This window comes from Embiotoca jacksoni, unplaced genomic scaffold (assembly GCF_022577435.1).
Source record: "Embiotoca jacksoni isolate LCO1_2020_lvr unplaced genomic scaffold, fEmbJac1.0.p SCAF_62, whole genome shotgun sequence".
NCBI classification, from domain to species: Eukaryota; Metazoa; Chordata; class Actinopteri; family Embiotocidae; genus Embiotoca; species Embiotoca jacksoni.
This window is the reverse complement of record NW_027185417.1, coordinates 983914-1006091: the sequence shown is the minus strand read 5'-3', so window position 1 is coordinate 1006091 and position 22178 is coordinate 983914. Positions and strand designations below refer to the sequence as shown.

At 42.6% G+C, this 22178-nt stretch overlaps 1 protein-coding gene across 1 annotated transcript in view; it reads left to right on the top strand.

Annotated features, from left to right (window-relative positions):
• The window catches only part of jade2 (jade family PHD finger 2), a 171852-nt gene that overhangs the window by 4941 nt on the left and 144733 nt on the right, over positions 1 to 22178 (top strand). The window contains 1 exon segment of the mRNA XM_069174872.1: positions 18178 to 18241. Coding sequence (XP_069030973.1) covers positions 18178 to 18241 — 64 coding nt within the window.

Genomic DNA, 22178 nt, shown 5'->3' with positions numbered 1-22178 from the left:
AGTTTGACAGGCATATCGTTACGTATCGGCTTATGTTTTGGTTCCTATTTTTCATATTTTATGTCCTCCCAGTCAATGTGACGTTAACCGCAGCAGTCCTGCTGCAGGGTTCTGTAGATTTAAAATGTTAAGACGATACAGTAGGTCTGTAATGTACAAGTATTCAAGTTATTCTGTTTTAGCTTCTTCAATGTGAGGATTTTGAGGATATCTTTTTTTTTTTTTTCTTTTTTTTTACCAAAGGTCTTCTTACTTAACCAACAACAGGATCTACTTTGTTTGTGCATGAAGCAAACAACGACAACAAACATCCAAGTCATGACTGGCAAAGTAAAAATTTTCTGTAAGCAGGACCTTTTAAGAACAGATGGTTTTTCGGAAAGGATTAAGTGGAAATGGAACAGAGGGGATATTTTCCTGTAAGAGAGAAGGCTGTTCGCTTCATTTGTTTTGCAGTAGGTTAGCTGTGTGTCTTGGTTTCCAAACTATATGTTCGAGCCCAGTTGTGATTCCTGTTGGGGAAAACAGCAACTGTTGGAGAGCTAATACTGTACAATTCATGAGAATGGAAAAGTTTATGTTTGGTCGTCTTGTTGATGTCATGATGATCTGGACGGGTGTAAAGATAAAGGGTGTTGCTGTCCAGATTGTAAAGCCCGCCCGCCCGCCCATCCGTCCATCCTATCTCAGCTGACTTTGGGCGAGGGCAGGCTTCACTCTGGCCATTCACGCTCTCATTCAGCCCTACGGGCAATTAAGAGTCACCAATTAACCTGACATGCGTGAATGATGGGAGGAAGCCCCTTGAAGAGTTGTGACATCAGGCTGTGTAGGGAGGGCAAGCTGCTGGTGTAGCAGCCTTCACCAACAAAGCAATACAAAGTGCTTTATTTATGACATAAAATACAAACTAAATTGACTTCTACAGAAGTCTAAACTAGCGCTGGCGTTGTCATTTGGCATTCTTAACTAAATAAAACAATTACATTCGCAGAAAGCTGTAGGATATAGAAGGTATAGTTAATACGCGAGAAGCATGAAAGTGTGTTATTATAGATTCCAACCTCTTCCTGATTGTTGGACCGCGCTCTCTGTGGCAGCTCGCTACCTCCTACTCTTATTTCCAGAAAAAAAAGAAAAAAAAAAAGGAAAAAAAAGTCTGAAAGTTGTAAGCGGGGTGATGGACAGGCTGACGGATGCTGCCTGAGCTCCTGATGGGATGAGTTTCAGGAGAGTGTGTGTGTGTGTGTGTGTGTGTGTGTGTGTGTGTGTGTGTGTATATAGAGAGAGTAAACAATATGTCAGACCTTACTCTTGCTGTTTGAACACCCGGTGATCCAGGAGGGATATAAGACTTATTCACTGCTCCATCCTTGAATATTTTCTTTGCGTTCAATGTATATTTTTGTAAATTCATATTTAGAACAATCAGATATATCAAAAATGATTACAAGAAGCCAGGAGAGGTGAAATCGAGAAGGGGTCGGCAAGGTGTAAGGAATAGAGTTTGAAATGGAGTGAAGGGATTTTGTGGAAAGGAACGAAGTGATGGTGATGAGTTGAAGAGCGGGATGAAGAGGAGGCAAGGAGGGTGAGGCCAGCAGAGACGGGAGAGGAGGAGACAGAGGGAATGCGAGATGAAAGATGACAGGAGGGGTGAGGGAGGGGAGGGGCAGGTTGATAAACAGCGAGGAGGTGGTTGGGTTAGTGGGAGTGAAGGGCAGCGTGGTCTTCCTCCATTCTCCCCCGTCCCTTTCATCCCATCTTCACTCCCTTCCAGAAGCTAATGAACTCCTGATGGCAGTGGAGATGGAAGTCCTCCATCTCCCTCTGTGTTTGTCTCCTCCACCTCCTCCCACCTGTCCTCCCCCCCCCTTTTTTTCCCCCTCTCTCTCCTCTTCTGTTGTTTTTTTATTTTTATTTTTATTTTTGGCAGAGCCCCAACCTCCCTGGCTCCGACTCACCTCCTTCATTGTTTGTCAGCATATTTCGGGAGATGGAGCGGGAGGCTTGGTTAGAAAATTATTTGGACCTCAGCCTCTTCCCTCTTTTTTACTCATTTCTTCCTCCTTTCTTTCTCTCTCCCTCCTATCCTTCTGTTTGCCGCTCCCTCCTTCCTGCTCCCGTAATGCAGCGGCAGCAGCAGGAGCAGTGGCAGCATCAATAAATATTGTGTTAATGTTCTGGTGGCTGGAGCCAGCAAGGTGATAAAAGAAATCTATTTGATTTCTGTGGCTCGTTTGTTTGGCCCGACACCTCTCCGGTTGCCGTGCATACGTGTGTGTACATATGGTGTACCAGCATATAGTGTACTGTATGTGTAGGGCACAACGTTTTTTTTTTTTTTTCCTTCATACCTTTCACTCCTTATTAATCAACTGTATTATACTTCTTTCACTCATCCTTCCTTGTTTTCCTTAACTTCTTCCTAAAGTTGCTGACACTAGTTTTTTTTAGTTTTTTTTAAAACAAATCCCCCAAGGACCTAATCCTAATTCTTGATGGTTAGCATGAGGGTAAAGCATTAATATTGAGAGCCAACCACTGCAAAAATAATTGTCATTTTAGGATTTCTCTCAAAGTCACAAGGAGGCTACTTAAGGCAGTAGTTTGCGTGAAGCCAACTAGTTTGTATTACGTGTCGTTTGAATCTAAAGTGTTTATATCTATTGCTAACAGACTCGGGAGGAGATGACTCCTGTCATAGCCAGATGTAAAGATGCAATAAAGTCGAATAGAAAAAAATACATAAACGTAATGATGACACTTGAAAATTTGGTTTCAAATTCCACACTTGTCTCTATAAAATATGTGTGATGAAAGAGCAACTAAAAAGTAAAACCACTTGTAACTAGGTCAACATTTGCATGCAGTGATAGCCAAATAGTCAGCACCCTAACTTGCCTCTTATTAAAACATAGAAGTGCCTGAACAAAGGCAAGACTCGAGGCATCCCCAGTGAAATGTCAACATAAGTGGCACCAAAATAAAAGCTATTTGGATATATTATATTTAGCAGAAATCACTGAGGATATATACCCCGGTCTGTCCTGTCGGAGGAGGTATAAAGAAAAAGATTCAATACAGCTTAAAACGGGTACTAATAAACCACCAGCATTTGAAAATCCACCACCTCTTTGGTGAAATGTGTAAATTGTTTAATTTGAGGATAATCTCTAAAGTCTTTCCCCCTCAGGACCGACCCAGGTTCCAAGCATCGTTAGCGTTCCTCATTTAAACTATGCTGCTGGCAGGGGGGGGGCTTTTTTTGTTGTTTTTGTTTCTCTGTTATTTTACACTTTACTTAGGGAGACTTTACTCCCCTGAGAGCAATAACACCCCAAAAAACAAAAACAAAACAAAAAAATTCACTTTACGGAGACAACGGTTTTCTCTATTTGACATTCGGAGCGAGCTTCCTTCCATCCAGCGGATCCCCGCGGAGTGCTCAGCGTGGGGGAACACGAGGGAGAGTGCTGATGGGAACGGTGATGGTGATATCAGCATCATAGTGACTCATGACTGCTCTTGAGTGGCTCGGAGCCTTCGAGTCAGTCAGGAGATGGTATGTGTGTGTGTGTGGAGATGGTGTGTGTGTGTGTGTGTGTGTGTGTGTGTGTGCGTTACTGAGCGAGGGCGTGAGCACAGCGTTGAAGTTAAGCACAGCTGTGTGCTGCGTTCTTTTGTCTGTTCGCTTCAGGTTTATTCCCCCCCCCCATGGTGTTACAGCTCCAACCGTGTCAGTGGGTTCCGGTGTGCAGCAACTCGCGTTAGGAAATGTATTCGATCGAGGGTCCTCCACGAGTGTTCGCCTTTATTCAACTTTCCATTAAGATATAGGACTCTTTTTTAAAAAAAAATTATTTATTTATTTTTTATCTCAAATATTCTGAATTATCTCCAGGAGCTCCAGGAACATTTCACATAATTTTAGTAGCGTTAAAAGCAGCATGTTAGCTGAGCAGAAGCTTTTTTTTTTATCAAGTTAGATTACTTTAATTTAATTTACATAGCAGAGTATCACAAGTCACAAATTTGGCTTAAGGGACTTTATACATCTCTACAACACCCTCTGTTCTCAGACCAAGGAATTACATAAGGGAAAACTTCACGAAAAACCTTCTAAAAATGGCCGAACCTCGGGAAGAGCAACAAAAGAGGGATCCCTGATCCAGGATAGACGTGCAATAGATGTCACGTGTACAATGGGATAATCCATACAGTTGTAAATTGTAAAAGAGAGAATCGCAGAGGGAGGGAGGCAACGACAACATGAAGACAAGAGGACTGACTTCATCTCCATCTCCCGGAGGATGAAAGTCTGCTTCTCTCTCAGTGTCTGCACAGGATGTGTTTGGTCACATTATTGAGTTTAGGTCACCGAAGCGAATGAAGCATGAGCCGTTACAGCGTCCGTACAGACGGCTGTATTGATTTGAAGCAGAAGCGTGTCTGCGCCGTCAGACATGCGCGAGATGGATGAATGAAAAACACGGCTGAAATGCCTTTTTGGTGACGACGAGCCGTGACACTGCACGGCCATGCTGGCAGTTCTCTGAGGCAGCTGTTGCTGCGTTGCAAGCGTTTTGCACTCACTTGTTCGCGAAGTACTGCACAAATGAATATTTTGACCTGATGATGGCGTGCCAGCGAGCTAAAAGTTTCAACGTGGGTAGATCTTACTTATTTCACTCTTTTCAAACTCAATTTTGTCCACGCACCTGTCTGAGTTGTGCACTCTGCTGTAACTCGTTGTGGCGAGTCTTCTCTGTGTGCAGCGGCTTAGCTATCTGTTACCGATAGCCTGCATGTGAGGCGTTTAGGGAACACCAGTAAATTGTAGAATCTACCGATAGCCTGCACGTGAGGCACTTGGGGAACATCAGTAAATTTGAAAATCGGACAACGTGTGTGGCGTTTAGGGAACACATCGGTAAATTACAGGAATACAGAAAACAGTTTCGGTGACAAAATTTGCTTCCCTAAACTACATGAGTCTCTGCATGCACATCGGTCACACACAAGTCAAATCTGAACCTGTGGGAAACACTGCAATAAGCATGCACACCAAGATCTGATAATGCTGGTGACTGGCTGTCTAACGTTACACGTAGTAGAGGCACGCAGGAAAAACACATTATGCCCAGACATGTACATCATATAGGTGTAAAAAATATCAAAGACTGTGGCTTAATTTTATCTGGCCAGATGACAATAATGTTATGAAACCGCTTTGAGAGTGTAAAAATGCAGAGCAGCTGAAAAATAGGAGATTTGTAGCATAATTTGTAGAGTAATTTTCTTTATGTTAAAAATGGATTTCATAAAGTTGGTGTCGAAAGAAAAAAAAAAGTATCATTCAGGAACCATTACTGGTATCGAACAATTTTGAACGATACCGAGCCTTTGATATTCACACATTTACAACTTAACGTTGCGCGAGAGCTGAATAAATGTAAAAATATGCCTCTTTAATAAATCAGAATAGCGTCCAGATATTTCTTCCTGTGTGAAAATACCACGGGATTCACCAGATTATTTGTATTTTAGTTACGTGAGCACAGAGAATTTTCAATCCGTGATTTATCTGACACCAAAACGTGCAAATTGGAGAACTTCGCGGTAATCTTGTCCCCAAAACCTTCAAGAAAAGCTTCATCTAAACAACACAAGAAATGTCAGTGTTGAAAGATGGATCGCTGCCTATTCTGTTCCTGCACAAGAGAAGTGTGTGTGTGTGTGTGTGTGTGTGTGTGTGTATTTTTTTCTACCTTTCATGTCTGGATATGAGTAGGTTGCTGTCTCCTCTCTTGCACACCTGTTAGCGTGGCCCTGATGAGGATGTTTGATGTGTGTGATGTGTGTCAAATGTGTTTTTTTTTATTTTTATTGGCAAGCCCATGCATCTTTACTCTGCGTGCGTGCGTGTGCACGTGTGTTTGATGTTGAGGTAAATACTTGATACCCGACATCACACACACACACACACACACACACACACACACACACACACACACACACACACACACACACACACACACACACACACACACCGTGACATTTCAGCTCATTCATAACAGTTGCCCTATTTTTCCATCTCTGTCTCTCTCTTTCTCTCCCCGGTCTCTCAACCTCGCTTTAAGAATCTTTGTGATTCTTTTCTTTGGGTGCTCGTTCTCTCTATACCTGTCAAACTCGTCGGTGTGAACCAATTTCTTTTGCCCACCTTTTCTCCGGTGACTCTATCCAAAAATAGCTTTGTGTGTGGGGGTGGGGGGTGTGTGTGTGTGTGTGTGTGTGTGTGTGTGTGTGTGTGTGTGTGTGTGTGTGTGTGTGGATGGGAGATGGGAAGGGGAGAGTGAAAATAGACTTGGACATGTGTGTACGTGTTGCAGTCTTCCCTGCATGCCCTCTGGCTGTTGCTGTTGCTGTCAGCATTGGCACTGCACAAGCAAGTGGTGCCCAGCGCGCGCGCACACACACATGAACACACACGCACACCCACGCACACGCACAATTCATTCATTGATTCCTGTCCATCGCATCTTATCTTGCCTGTCATTTTTTTTTTGCCCCCACGAAGGAAGGGAAATATTCAGTGTTGCTGAGATGAGAACAACCAGGGGTTGAAGAGAGGAAGGAAGGTGAGAGACAGGGTCAGGCGAAGAGTGATTGAAGGAGAGGTGGAGAAAGAAAATGAATGATTAGATGATGTTTGAGGGTAGCAACAAAAGAGAGAATATTTCAACCCGCTATCCCGGCAAAACGGGAAACAGACATGGCGGTCAACTACAACAAAACGTGGCTATCTCACGTTTTGCTGTGGTTGACCACCGTGTCTATTTCACCCTTTGATTCGATACTGGGTTGAATATTTAGGATATTATTGTAGCAAGAGGTGACTTGTGAGGGTGAAGGTAGAAAAGTGCGTGATGTAAGAAAGGAAAGCGAAATTAATGAAGCAAAAGCAGCTCTGTATTTCCCTGGTTTGGTTGTTGCCAAAGGCTGTTAAGAATTTAATTTTTGTAGGCTTTTTGTTCCCCAGGCTAGCAGGTCTTGCTTTGTTCAATCAACCCACACACAACACTAGGATCATAGAAAAAGGAAGTGACGCACACACAGGCACACAAATAAACACACATATTAAATGCACTAATACACAAATCACCACCCTGGATGCACAAACACACACACACACACACACACACACACACACACACACGCACACACACGCACGCACACACACCACTGCCTCAGAGAGATGGCTTGTTATGAAGCAATTTATATGCAAGGATTCTTTATCAAACTGACTGACCTCTGGCACCTCTGGAGCGCTGAGCACTGGCCAACTGTGTGTGTGTGTGTGTGTGTGTGTGTGTGTGTGTGTGTGTGTGTGTGTGTGCTGATTGCCAAACAGTTTCACCTCCACATATTATTGTTGTTGATGTGTGTGTGTGTCTTTTTTAGTATACAAGCAAAGCTTTGTATCTCCAGAGCACCTTTATCATCTGCACCACTGTTCTTTTTTTTTTATATGCTCGTTGTGCTTTAGAGATAAAAAACAAAAAAAAGTCTCTCTTGGCGTTGTGGGTCCAGATGTTCCAGCAGTGACTTAATATGTGTTTATTGTTGATGGATCTGCCAGACTGCCTACTCATCGAGAGAGAGGACCGTGTACGTATATGTGTGCGAGTGCGCGAGAGTGTGTAGCCCGCTGGGCTTCTGCAGCTACAGTCTCTTAATAATAGATCACCATCACGGTAACCGATGTTGTGTTGACCTTAAGTGCCGCAAAGCGCTAAAAAAGACACCAACCGTCGACTGCTGAGTTTTCTGCTGGAAGTAAATGCACCGTCATGAGGGAGCTGGGTGAGACGGCAAGACGGACAGAAAGCCAAGCAGAGAAGTGACATACTTGCAGACAGACAAACAGATGGCGGGCAAATGGGGAGACGGGCAGAGAAGCAAAGAGTCAAGTAGTCAGACAGACAGAAAGACAGATGGCAAGCTCACAGGCAGACAGACGGACGGACTGAATGATAAATGGGACACAGGCAGTCAGACAGATCTGCGGGCTAGAGGACGGAGAGACAGACCAAGTCCAGCAAACATCCTGTCTCATTCATTCAGAAATAACCAAATTATGAACTGGATTCATCTTTGACATGTTTGTACAAATGTGTCTGTTTCACAGTGCGTTATCACGGCCATTTTGGTGCTGAAACCATTTTAATAACTGATCAAATTATTCATAAAGCAAAAAAAACGGCCATCACTCATTTATTCCAGGTTTTTGAATGTGAGCAGTGTCTGCTTTTCTGGGTTTTATATCATTGTGAATGAAATACCTTTTTGGGTTTTATAGATCAAATGACGAATGGATTAATCAGAAAACCACTCGGCAAAGAAGATCCTTGTCTGTTGCCGCACCAGTTGCAACACATACTTGGTAGAGCTTTACTGCGAAGCATTGTCTAAACATCAGTGACTTTTTTGTTTGTTCAGAGCAAATGTCACAACAAATGGCATAATTTACAAAGGAAGTGACAAAATTCACTGAAACTCGAAAAGAGATAAAAAAATAAAATAAAAAAAAGATGCCTCAGTCGCACTCAGTTTGATTGAAAGGTGCGATTTGGCTTAAGTGCAATACTTTGCCACGCATTTATGGTTGCTCAAGGTGGACCTTTTGCTGCTGTCAAGATGTTCTAAAATAAAGAGTGCTTTTTTTTTTATGACACTTTATTTCCCATTTTCATCTATAGTGGCATCTGCTCACTTTATAATGGCCCCGACGATGCTTCAGCAGCTGCAGTACTAGAGCTGACTCCGTCCTCCTTACGATGCGATATAATGTGAAGTGATTGAAGTGTTCGTCGTGATACTCTACAGAATGCATACATGCGGTATGAACAATGTCAGCATTAGCTTTGCTTGTGTCAAACTTACGTCATTCCGAAATCAAATTGTTCAATATCGGCACCTCACTCGCAGCTTCCGGGGCTCTGAAAATGTTCCACTTCCAAAAGCTACTCGGTGGAAAAATGTTTAAAGTCTGCGCTCGCACACGTGGTGGAAGTCAGCGAATCTTCTTGCCTGAACAGGTCATCAACCCGAAGGTGAAGCTTTCGATTTACCGGCCGATGCTCACGGTCTCGAGCCTTAGGTAGCGACCGAAAGAATGAGATCGCGTATACGATTGATAGAAAAGAGTTTCCTTTGCGGGCTGGCTGGGTTCGGCCTCAGAGGTAGGCTGGAGAGCTTTTGGAGTAGAGGCACTTCTCCTTCGCGTTAAAAGGAGCCAGCTGAGGTGGTTCGGGCATCTGATTTAGGATGCTTCCTGGGGCACCTTTTCATTAGAGGTTTTCTGGGCGCTGGTCGGAGACCACGGGGTTAGACCCAGAACCCACTGGAGGGTTTACGTGTCATCTGGCCAGGGAATGCCTTAGGATCCCCCAGTAGGATGTGGAAAACGTTGCCGGGGAGAGGAACATCTGGGCTATCTTACTCAACCTGCTGCGACCGTGACCCGACCCCCGGTTAAGTGGTGGAAAATGGATGGCTTGATGGATATATCCGACTTTAATTGGTTTACAGGTAGGAAATGGAAACTCAGGACAGTTAACTAAACCCTGACCTTTATTTTTTTTTTTTATGAGAAATGCTAATTACTTTGTTGCTGGGTTTATCAAGAGCTGAAATTAAGGCTTTGTTTATGTGAATAATGTGTGAATAAGCTGCTATAAACTTTCTGGGACTATAAACAAGCCCTGAAACCGTCACATATCGAGTGTACACTATTTATCTTTGAGCAGTAACAGCTGTTCTCCCCTGACTTTCTCCCTCAGCAGACATACTTGGTTCCTATGCTGAGGCTTACCCTACTTTATTAGCACAAGGGTGTGTTACAGAGCCTGTGCCCTGGTGAAATAGCTGACGCATGATTTTCTTTTCCACCTGCAGCTTGGCGTCCACATATAGCTGCTTTCTCAGACCCGATCTGTTGCACATTTCAGAGCACAGTCCCCTTTAAACACTCAGTCAGACATAGAGCTCTCGGCAGTGTCATAGTCAGCCAATTAATTAGCTCCCCAGGCGACTTGGCTTTCCCAGCATGCATTAGTCAACCTTCTCACTGTAAATGTTTTGGGCTGACACAAAACTATAGAGAGAAAATTTGGCTTTCACCAGCAGACAGCATTCAAATGAGAGCCAGAGGTTGCTGTCTAAACCCAATAGAATATACAGTATTATATACTGTATGCGTCTGGTGCCAGCGATGGCGTCTACTGAGCTCAGTTTCAGCCATCTCATCTCTAATTTGTGAATCCACTGACATACGATGGCTGGAAACGGGCACAAATAATATTGATGTAAATGTAGAATTTGTGGAAGGTTGATATATAGTGTTCATATTTCTTTTCATTTTTGTCAAAGCTTTTGCAGTATTTTCTCTCTGCCACCGCCATCACAGCCTCTTGTTGAGGGAACGTTATGTCAGTGGGACACTACGGATTGGGCAGAGTGATGGCAAACACGACCATGACATCAGGCTTTATGAATTAAGTAAAGTCTGATTAGTCAGATCCAGCTAATCAGGCGAGTCTTTGTTTGGGTTTGGACATGATACAGCAGGGCTACGGTTTGAATTCAGTTATTATCGGGTCTGATTGTCACAATCAATAAAAGTCATTCAAACGATTAAAACTCTTACAGCCCCACACTTGTGAGTCCTGATTATAACTTTTTAAAGGACTCTCATGGGCATGTACAGGCTTGATTTGATCGAGATCTCCGTTACTCTGCTGCCAGTATTGTCGCACCTATTAAGGTGGGACAGTTTTTCCCTTTTATCGTTCCTATTCCTGCCTCGAGTTTTATGCAATCCCTAGCGAAGCCCCACCTCGCTTTAACTTCACTAGGAATGCAATCAGCCAGAGTAATTGAAAACATAGTCCTGTTAATGGACTGCTGGCGTAATATGGACTACCCTAGATCACAGATGACATGTAATCTGTATTAAACTAAAGCAGACCAGACCGGTCTTTGAACACTAAGAGGGGACGCATTCATCGGCTGATAGCTATGCCTTTACTTTCATCAGAGGGATGATTAGCCTTGGATCAATTATACTGTTTCTGTTATGTGTGTGTGTGCGTGTGCGCACACTGAATTGCCGGGCTACTGTTCATTCCTCTGACAGATGTGAGCCCCACAGCCCCGTCACACATCACTCTACTGTACCGCTAGTTTGGCCACAGTACCGAAGACAGCATGCCAACAGTTACAGACTGTGTGAGGGTTTGAACATGCTTGCGTCTTCGCTGATGCAAGTATTTATTTACAGATACTCTATTGGCGCGTGCTTGATTCTCTATTTTTATACCCTACCACCTCGATCACATTCGGCGGCCATTCTGTCCCCACGGTGGTGTGTAAACACAGAGATCAGTACATGACCTCAGACACGTCTTATATTTGCACTACAGGTTGCCCTTATTAAATCTTCTGACTAACAGAGGAAAAAAAACAACAACTCATTTTGTTAAGACTCTTTCCCTTAGTTGCTTAAAGAGACAGAGTTCATATTTACATTAGCTTATTATTTAAATTAATGAGCTCATTAGCAAAGCTGGTTCTGTTTAATATAGCATGGTGATTACAGCAGGTTGTGGGGAGGGTAAAGTTGTGTAATGCATTTGCTTGCTTCAGCTTATTTTTCCAATTTGTCATCATATACTTATATATATATATACAGTGTATATAGAGTACTGTAGTAGTTGCAGCTATGTCATAGTTTTTTTCCTGCTGTCTTTCTCTGGCTTGTTCTTTTAGTCTCACTGTCTTGATTCCCCCCCCCCCCCACTGTGACTCATCTTTCTGTTTTCCTCCATCTTTTGGAATATCAGGCTTTTTTTTTTTTTATATACTTTGACTGATGATCTCTGTCATCTCACTCCTTTTATTGATCTCGAACTGTTGATTCCTCGTCCCTTCTCCGTGGTCGTTTTCAAACTTAATTTCGAGTTTAGAGACCTATTATTTATTTGTGAGAAATGCTCAGCCACACTAAAGTCACATTAGTACACGGTATGGTTGTATTTCATTCTGTTTGATAGTGTTCTCCTCCTCGTACAACGTAGCTTCATTGACTCTGACAGCTTGTTGCCTCCGGCTATTGTCCTGCTTCAACTCTGACAAAGTGCAGGTTTACAGTGCTGTTACAGGATCGGATCGTAATGCAACACAAACCAACAGTATAATAAATACACATACAGACACAATGCTGCACTGTTACACAGCACCTCTTATTTTATGTGTGTGATTTGGGCTTTGGCTAACAATCGATTTCATTATCAACTAATCCGCCTATTGTTTCCCCACTTTAATCCATCAATTGTTGTCTTTATGATATTGGAAAAATATCAACGTTTGTGTTTGCAGTGCTCGAAAATTGCTCCCTTTGTCCAGTCAACCAACTATAATCCAAACAGACCCTCAGAAATGGCAAATACTTAAATTAAGAAAATATTATCGCAATTTTTGCTGAATAATTTTTTTGTCAATTAATTGCAATATCACATTACATTGTAAACTGATGCAACAACACAGTATAATCAAAATATATATCACGATTATACAATTTGGCAGTGAATTATCATACAATGTAGTACAACATAAAGCGTATGGCTTTATTATGCAGTAAAATAAACAAACCCGTACCAGCAAAGCAAAAGTAACATTCGGCGGAGATCTATGATAAGTAATGAATCAGTGATTTATTACCAAATGTTGTAAATATGAGGTTGTTTATAATGGTAGCAGGTGGTTATGTTTGCACACATATTTTATGTAGGATGTTCTTTGAACAGAATCACTGTATTGAGCAGGTGACATATTAGAGGATTGGAAACTACTGCTGTAATAGCCATTGTTGTTATTGTCTGAATGGGACATTTCTTCTTGAATGAAGTCAGCTGCTGTAGGAAAAGTAAAACGCACCATTTCCTGTCCATTATAGGATTCTTTTTTTAGAGAGGACTCACCCCTCATTGAGCCTTTTAAATGGCAAAGGTAAAAGATTTAACAAACTGCTTTTAAGTAGAAATGCCATTATAGTCAACACTCTCAGTAAGCAGCAACATCAAAGTCAAAAGTCAAATGCAAAATGGATTCAGTTATATAAAAGTGATTTAAAGCATGCTGGCTCTTGAGATAAAAGCATGCTGTACCATCTGTTGTAGCCGTTTGGCAAGACGGCAGACTGTCACACACTCTCCGTTTCTGTCTTTCTTTTTGCTACTCTGTTCAGGAAGTAACCGAGTGCAGACCTGGACTCTGGTTCACTGCACTGATTGAGATTAAGCTGTACATTTGTGGGTCTTTTCCGTCTCCCTTTTCTTTCTTTTCTTTTTTTCCCCTCCTTCACCCACTCCATCTCTCTGGAGAGCACAAAATATCTCAATCTACAGTCTGGGCTGTGCTTCACTGCACTGATTGAAGACATGGTTGTGTGTACTGCAGGAGAGAAAAAGAGGGACAGAAAGACATACAGTCGACATGGGGAAGTCAGGATGAGCTACTGAGTGCAAAGAAAAGAAGGGTATCGGGTGTAGAAAAAGAAGAAGCGAGACGGGGTGAAGGAAAAATGGAGAAAATGAACTTGGAGGCCGCTCTTGGCAGGTGCAGAGCTGTTCGTCTGCCATGTGCCTCAGGTCATGCTGCTCTGGAAAAAAAAAAAAAAAAAAGGAGGGATGTGGGATTTTAAGGAGATACAGTGACATTTCCAATTACCGTCAGGTCTTTCACTTTAAAGGGCCACCGGTTCTCCCCCACCCCCCTTACATATGCTTTCAGAAATGCTGGGCTGCCACCAGGACAAAAAGTTAAAGAGATGGTTTTGTAAGCTTACGATCACAGGTTCAGCCCCGCGGATTGCTCTATGTTACCGTGTCACTGAACCTTTTGTCTGGTGATATTTTATAAAAGTTAATTGGTTAGCAGCGAGCGGCAACCAGCAGTGACGTCGCCCGTCGGTTTTGACTCGATCTGATCGGAAACCCGACGATACGACGGTGGATTAAACAACATTGTGGCTGATGATGTCGTGATGATGCAGTGATTGGAAATCTTTATAATTCAGTCCAATTTTCCCATCTGAAAGAAGTGTACAAGCATTTGGCTACTGCTTAGATGTAGTATTATTGTAACTAAAACAGCTTTTGGGACTAAAACACCGAAAGCGGAACCAAAACCGGGACACGCAATCGACTAAAATCAACGCGACTCGCCGGCCGCTGCTGTGTCAAAACACAGTCAGTGTAGATCGTGTACACACAACACTTTCTGAATGTTCTCGCTTCACCAATTAACGGCTTGTTAGCATTATAAGCAGACAAACTCCATATTGTCAGGATGCAGCCACAAGCTCGATTTGTTAAAAAGTTTTCCTGGAGTCTGGTTAAATGACTGTTCGTCTTTATTCCACACCGACGTGTCAACCATCTGTTAAAAGCAAAAATGTGTCGTGCAATAATTGACATAAACGCTTAATTTACAGTTATGCAGTTTTCAAGTAGCAGCTGCTACCTTGAGGCTTTGATTGACTCTAAAGAGGTGGTGAATGATTCACTTAGGATAATTATTTTCGCCCAGTGCGGTGTTTTTGAAACTAAAGTAAATGAATTTATGTTTTCAGTCCCTTTCAAAAGCACTTGAACCTTATTCGCTCTATTTAAAGCGATGTATATTAACATTTGAGGGCCAGGTGTGCCCTCACCTGTTTCAGAGCTGTTTGTGTGCGTGTTTTCCTGTCAGCGTGTGTAGGTTTACGAATAAGATTTTTTTTTTTATCATCACAATATTTTAGGGTATTTCTTAGATAAGACAAAGAATTGAAAAATATTAATTATTAACATGAACTAAAGAATAACTATCAGTTCTTTAGATTGTAAACAATAATAACAGAAACTCCGAGCGAGATTGAGATTCTTTACACTTCACGATCATAACATTTTAGTGGACGATTAATTGTCAGACAAATAACGATGAATGACTTCATCGTCTTTTTTATGTTGATTTCACGTCTTATCAGATAAGCCTATTCTAATGTGAGAAGTTAAACGGTTAGTGGCACTGATCGCCACTTAAACCATAGAAGAAGAAAGTAGCGCATCGAAATTACATCACTGAAAGAGCGCCAATCAAACCTCAAGCTGCAGAAAAAGATGTCCTCTTCCACCTTTTGAGGTTTGACTGGCGCTTTTTTGACGACATTATTTCGTTGCGCATCTTTCTTCTACGGTTTAATGGCGCGAGTCGATAATTAGCGCCACCAATTGTGTAACTATTAAGTTATAATTGCAATTATTTGTATGACAATTAATCGTCGACTAAAGTTTAATGTTCGCAACAGCCCAAGTCAAAAGATATCTCTCGTTGTAAACACTTCAAAACACTTTCAAAGTGACTCATTTAGCAGATTAATGTAACAAATAGACCCTGAAAAAAAAAAATCTATTTAATGTCAATTTTTTTTCTTAGTGTTCAAATTTTCCATTTAACTGGTCAAAAAACCCCCCAAAAAAACCATTGGTGGGCTGAGTGTGGTTTAAGTGGGTCGCCTGAGAGTTTAATAGGCGAGGGGAAACCCTGAGATGGATCCAAGCGTGCAAGACTCCGAGTCAGACAGACGTAGCTGGAGGAAGTCAGCGATGTACTTAACAACTCTCCTCAAAGGCGAGGTAGAGCTAGACAGATGGGGAAGAGGTGGAGAAGACGGAGAGAAAAGCGAGAGAGGCCAAGGAAGTCAATAATGTACTTAACCCTGCTCCGCAGACTCCCCGTGTCCCTGTTGTTGTACGGCGAGGAGGACGGGGAAGGGGAGGAAGAGAGGGAGTGAGAGAAATGGCAAGGCTCTGGAATGGAAATAGTCGGCGGCAGCTGAGAAGCGCCGTGTTTTTCTGTCAGCATGAATGTCAGAGTGGTTAAGTGTGCGGGGCAGGCGGGGAGGCTGGGGTACAGGAAGAGCCCCGTATAAGAGGGAATAGCCCAGTTTTACTGCCACATAAATCACTGCGCTGAAGGTTGTAACGCACCTCCTCTTTTGGCTTTCCTGCCTCGGTCTGGCAATCCGCTAAAACCTCTTTTTGATTCCTTGACTCTCGGTGCCCCCGTTTCTTTTTGCCTCATTTCTCTCTCCTTCAGACTCTCTTGACCCATGCCCTCCTTTTTCCCTCTGACTGGCGCTCGACATATCTCCTCCACTGACCCTCATTTTTTTTACGCTGTGGTCAAAATGCTCACGTGTACGTTACTATTTTAGCTCGCTGCAAAAGAATAAGTGTTTTGAAAACATCCTTTTCAAGACTAGTTTTATGGATTTTTAATCGCTTCTTACTGACAGTCTTTGTTTGATTTATGACGCACTCCGTCCTCTTTCTCTGATGTTCCTCCTTTGTCTGTCTCTTAGACCCCCACGCCTGTAAAGTCTCCATTATTTATTGAGCCTAAACATCTCCGTCTTCTTTTCGTTTCTTTAAAGAGTTCTTCCTCGTCTGTGCTCTCTCCCCTCTCGTTTCAGTTTTTCTTCTCTCCTCTCGGCCCTGAACCGAAACTCATTCAGTCAGAAATAAAACCATTAAAGTGTCTTTCTGCTGTTCTTCCTTAAAATTGCATCTTCTATGCAACGCTTCACATTAGTTGTCAAACTTGGACAGTGGGTGTAATTGTGGGTTCATTTAAGTGTGAGTTTGAGCAAGTCGGAGGATTTATTGCATTTTCCAAGAGTTTACTGCAGGAACAGACGTGCTAGTTTGTAATTTCTTTCCCTCCCCACAGACATCCCGTCTTAACTCTGAATATCTTCCTGGTGCTGTGGCTGCACCTGCTGTGTCTAATACGCTGACAGAGGGTCGTTCATATCAGATGAGATCGTCATCATCATCCAGTAGATGCTTTGTCAACAAAATCTTTGTTCTTTTGGGTTGAATTTTTGCCAATTTCTGATTTGTGGGTTCTCATAATATCAGTCGAAGATGTTCTGCGGGGTTTTCTTGTAAAAACAGTCATGTTTACATTGAGAGAAATGCATTGTGTCGACCCTTGAGGTCGAATAAACATGTTGAATGCGTGTCCTTCCTCCATAAAACAGTGTTCATGCTGATTTTGAAAGTTATGCGTGTCAAGTCTTGCCATGTTTACATTCACATTTGCGAGTTCTTCTTAATTTGTTTTTGTCAGTGAATGAAATACCGTGAACCGTGGCTGGAATTTACATTGTGTGTCTCAGTGTATGCCCATAAGATACAAAGGAAAAGTAAATATATCGCAATCATACAGGTAGTACTGGTCGAAACCCAACAATCTCTAAACCTTCATGCTGCTGTTCCTTTGAAAACCATTTGGGAAAAACTAAAAAATTAAACATCAAAACAATGCTTTGTGCAGAAATGTTTCCGTTTTTGGTCCCTTTAGCTTGTCTGCTGTACTGGAAATTATAGACATTGCAGTAAGATGTATTCCTTTTGGATCAAACTGAAGTGCAGCAGCAGCCTTATTTTCACGGTTTTCCCAGTGACTATCTCAGAGTTGGAAAGAAAAGGTGACAAATGAACAAAATAATGTCGTTAAAAAGAGACATCGTCATGATGGAGTTGCTTTTTCCATGTCCTTTATCATCAAGAAACACAGCTGCTTTGTTGCTTCAGAGAGTGTCCTAGATTTTAGCTGGTTGAGAGAAGCGTGTGTTTTGTTTTGCTGTGAGTTGAGTTGGTTTCACTCGATTATACCGCAAAAAAAAGAAAAAGAAAAAAAGAAAAGGGGGAAAAAAAAAAAACTCCAGTGTACAAAAGCTCCCAGTGAATGCAACGCTAATACAGACCGAAAATTCGCAGTCGACTCGTACAAGGACTCGCACTGTATGTGAAGAACAACTGTATCATTGTGAAGTTCCCAGCGAGTCCGAAGTGCTAATGTGTAACGGTGATCAAGTTGGTTTACTCTGGCGGGCTGCCTGCTGGAGGCTCTGACAGATTGGTGCCATCAGCGCATTATTTCATTAGCACTTGTGTTTTCATGGTGAACATCTTCTCACTTGTCATTTTTCGCCCCCTCCCTCCCTTTCTCTCTCCACCACCCTCCCCCTGCCTCCCTGCCTCCCTGCCACCCCCCTGACAGATGGAGAGCGAAAAGAAGAGGAGAAAATACTCCACGAGCAGCAACGACTCTGACACCACTGACAGTAAGTTTGAGAGAGAGAGAGATATTCAGGGAAGACGTGTGTGCGCGTGTGCATGTGTGTGTGTGTGTGTGTGTGTGTGTGTGCGTGCGTGTGCGTGTGTGTGTGTATATGTGAATGAGGGAATAGGAAACGTGGAAGTGTTTCCTGTGCGGCTGTTGTACAGCGAGCTGCCCGGTTTCACTCAACTCCTGCAGAGTATTTTCTCATATTCTCTGTGTCCATATAGACTTTCCTCCCGTCTCACTGCTCGTTACGACTTCCCGTTTTTTTAAAATACAGCCACACAGAATCTGAATGTGGAGCCTGAGCAGCCAAGTTTGACATAAAACAGTTATGAAAATAAATATATATAATAATGTCGCCTAAAGAACCAAATGTTGTACATTATAATTATCTTTGTACAATCATGGAACATTTTTCGACTTGACATGTTTTGACTAATTGCGTCGAGGAAACTCTTGGCAGTCCTTGAAACTGTGCCTACAGACGACAGCAGAAAGGAAGATGATCTTTTTAAATTATTCATTCATTCAAATAAAAACTAAAAAAAGTCAAGAGCTGTAATGTTCTTTTGTATAAAAAAAAAAAAAAAAAAAAAAAAGTACACCCTTGGCCTCGAGAGCAAGTATTTTCCCCCTTATAGTAGAAATAACTTGTCCACCAGTCTCTTACATCATCTTGCTGACATTTTTTGACCACTTTCCATTAAAAATTCCCTCAGTTGCAGCATGTTTTACGGTATTCTTGCATGCACTGCGTGCTACTGGGACTAAAATCTGGTCTCCTTTCTTTGGGTTCTGTAATACACTGTCAAACTAGAGACAAGACTGACAGGACAGGAGCAGATAAACCTTCCTTATCTCTGAGGAGAAACTTGAGTTGATGCCGCATGAACACTCGGAGTACTGTGAAAACAAACAAACAGCCGGAAGGGAGTTGTGGTTTGTGTTCAGTAAACTTGAACCTGATGATCTGTGGCTGTGAAATCACCGCCGCCTCCATCTGCACTCTTCTTGTCTTTTGATAAGACATTTGCAGCGTACGTTTACCGAAGTGAAACTTCGGCGTTCTCGAAATACTTCCACTGAACCCATGAAGAAGGTCAGTTCAAACATCAGTAATATCATAACTGACCCAGAGATCGTAATAGTGATATTTTTTTTAAATTTTTTTTATTATTAGCTGGAGTTTCACTGCAGCCATGTAAATGTTTTGGAAGATCGCACTCGGTTATATTTCTTTCTACGCCGGGTGATCTCAGACAAAGCTCTCCTTTGCTTGCAGGATGTGTTTGGATGTCAGTCCTGCAGTCACTGCAGGAGTTTTTGTGAGCTGCTGCTTCAGTAAATCAGATGCTAAAAACACACAGATTTTGTCCGCACAGTCAATAAAACCCACATCTCACATTAGTGGCGTGCAGTTTTCACAGTGAGTCTGGCCTCATGTGCTTTGGGAGAAACGTCAGGACTATGCAACATGTGGTTGATAGATAGAGAGATACAAGGACATTAGACGGTGGATGCGTAGTTTGGTTGACTGGTTGATGTGTTTTCTTCCCAGAAACTCAGACAGACAGGCAGGCAGGCAGGCAGACAGATAGACAGACAGACAGACAGACACTCACACACACACACACACACACACACACACACACACACACAGACATTGATACACACACACACACACACACACAGACAGGCAGACATGACGAGATACGCTGCATGGTTTTGGGAACATCTGGCCCGACCACCACATTACCATCCCTGGCAGCTCCTGCTGGAAATTCCTCTGATAATAAACATTCTTTGAATGACATACAATGTTACACAAACACACACTTGGCTCTCACAGCTGATCACTGGCTTCAAAATATGAAGACTTAGTCCCCGAAGACAGTTAGCCAGTTTTAATTTAATTCTAAATGTCATTCTTCTTTTCAGTTCAACGTGACTAATTCTTGGCATTTTGAAGCATGCAATAAGAAGCAAATATATTTGTTTGGGTATTCCCGTGGCGATGTCAGGCGAGAACAGGCAGAAATTAGATACATCAGTGAACTATAAAGGAAACTCTGGAGTACAGGAAGGCACCGCACTTTTGATTTTGTGTTGTCAAACCCTGCTGAATTTGTACACTTGGCTGAATTCATTTCAACAACACCGTATAATGCAGTATAATATAATGCAACATGAGAAACCGACACAGTACGTTCCCCAGCCAGATGCCTGAAATAATAAAAGTATCCAATTTTTTTGGGGATATTTCAGAATAAAACGGTTTCACCTGGGATTTTCTTCCTTTCTTGAAACCTAATTTCCCTTTACAGTCAAAAGAATGCACTCCAGGAACAGAGCGGACGATAGAGTAAAGGTGATCTTCTCTTTTTGTGTTCAAAAAGTCAAAGTTAAGGGAGAGGTTTTTTAAAAAAAAAAAAAAAATTGTATTTTTTTTATTAAGGTAAAATTAAATTGTCTGACTTTAGCTGCAATGAGGAGAACAGAACAAACTCTTTTCATTAATTGAACACATTTAATGTGAAATTTAGACCTGGACAAATCAAATCTGGGTGACGTAGTCATTCCAACTTGAAACCTCGCTGTTTACGCCCCCAGGCTGACGTGACCTCTGACAGGTTTAACTGTTATGTGGTCACGGGTCTGCATGTGTAATGTATTTTACAGCAGGTTTAACAGGCTGTTTCTCAGACCTGACCGGGCCACCCTGCGGCTGAAGGCCACACCGTCTGCTTTATAAACACTCTTAAGCCCGTGAGCTCCCCCCCCCTCCCTCCCCTGCTCCCTCCCCCGTCCGGTGCAGTGTGGGCTCCAGCTGCATCTGTTCACTGGAAGTTATCAGGTTTCTAATTGAAGGATGCCCATGATAATTTTGGCCGCTGCGCACCAAGCGCGGCTTTTAATTAACACGCGGCCGCGACGGTAACCTCCGACTGCGCTGCGGCCCGCTCGGTTATCTGGCTGCAGCGATGGAGCTGTGCAGCTGGCTGATGTGGGACGTGTGGTTGTAACGCACACGCGCACAATAGCGGAATCCTGATGAATGAGTAAACTTCAAAAATGTCCAGCAGTCGTGCACAGTCGCTCTCTATATTTTTATTTCTACCACACACACGGGTAGAGACTTGTAGATGAGCAACACACACACACACACACACGCACACACACACGCACGCACGCACACAGTTCTATGTACAGATCTGTGACTCATAATAAGAAAAACAAGTAACTTAGTCGGTGTTTGTTCAACGTCTTCAGTGCTCCTATATGAGGCTCTGTTTTTATAGTTGGTGGTGGCGAGCGCTGCCGTCTCCAATTCACCGTCTCCCACGGAGATCAGGCAGCGTTGTACCTAATATATGTTCAAAAATATAAATGACGTACACATAATGATACTATCTTACTTTTTTTTTTTTTTTTGGTGTGGTTTTTATTAGATTATCGGTCGCCCTATGAATCGCCCGGCCGTGCCGCTTTCCGCTGCAGAGACCTCTTGATCTACGAATCGGTTTAAGTTTTTGCTTTCATGGATTACGTCGTCGTGGCCAAAGGCAGAGCAGCCTTCTATACCATCATTCCCCCGCACAAATCCCCAGTTCGAAGTGATATCCAGGGAGTTGATCCGCAGGGGGATGTTGTTTTGGGAGCAGTCAAGCGGAGATAGACGTGTGCAGTATGTCCCGGAAGAAATGGGAGACGTACTGCAAGAGAATCGTCACCATATATTTCGAGGGAACGAAAAAGTAGTCCTCTAAAAATTCATGACCCTCCTCGGGGGAGGTAAGATTGACATGAAGACTTGAGCAGTCTTCAGACCGTCAGCCCAAATCTTTTTTTTTTTTTTTTCATATCCAGATTGTATCCAGATTTATATGTGAAAGTTTGGACGGCAAAAAACAAACAAATGAAAAGCGATTTTTTTT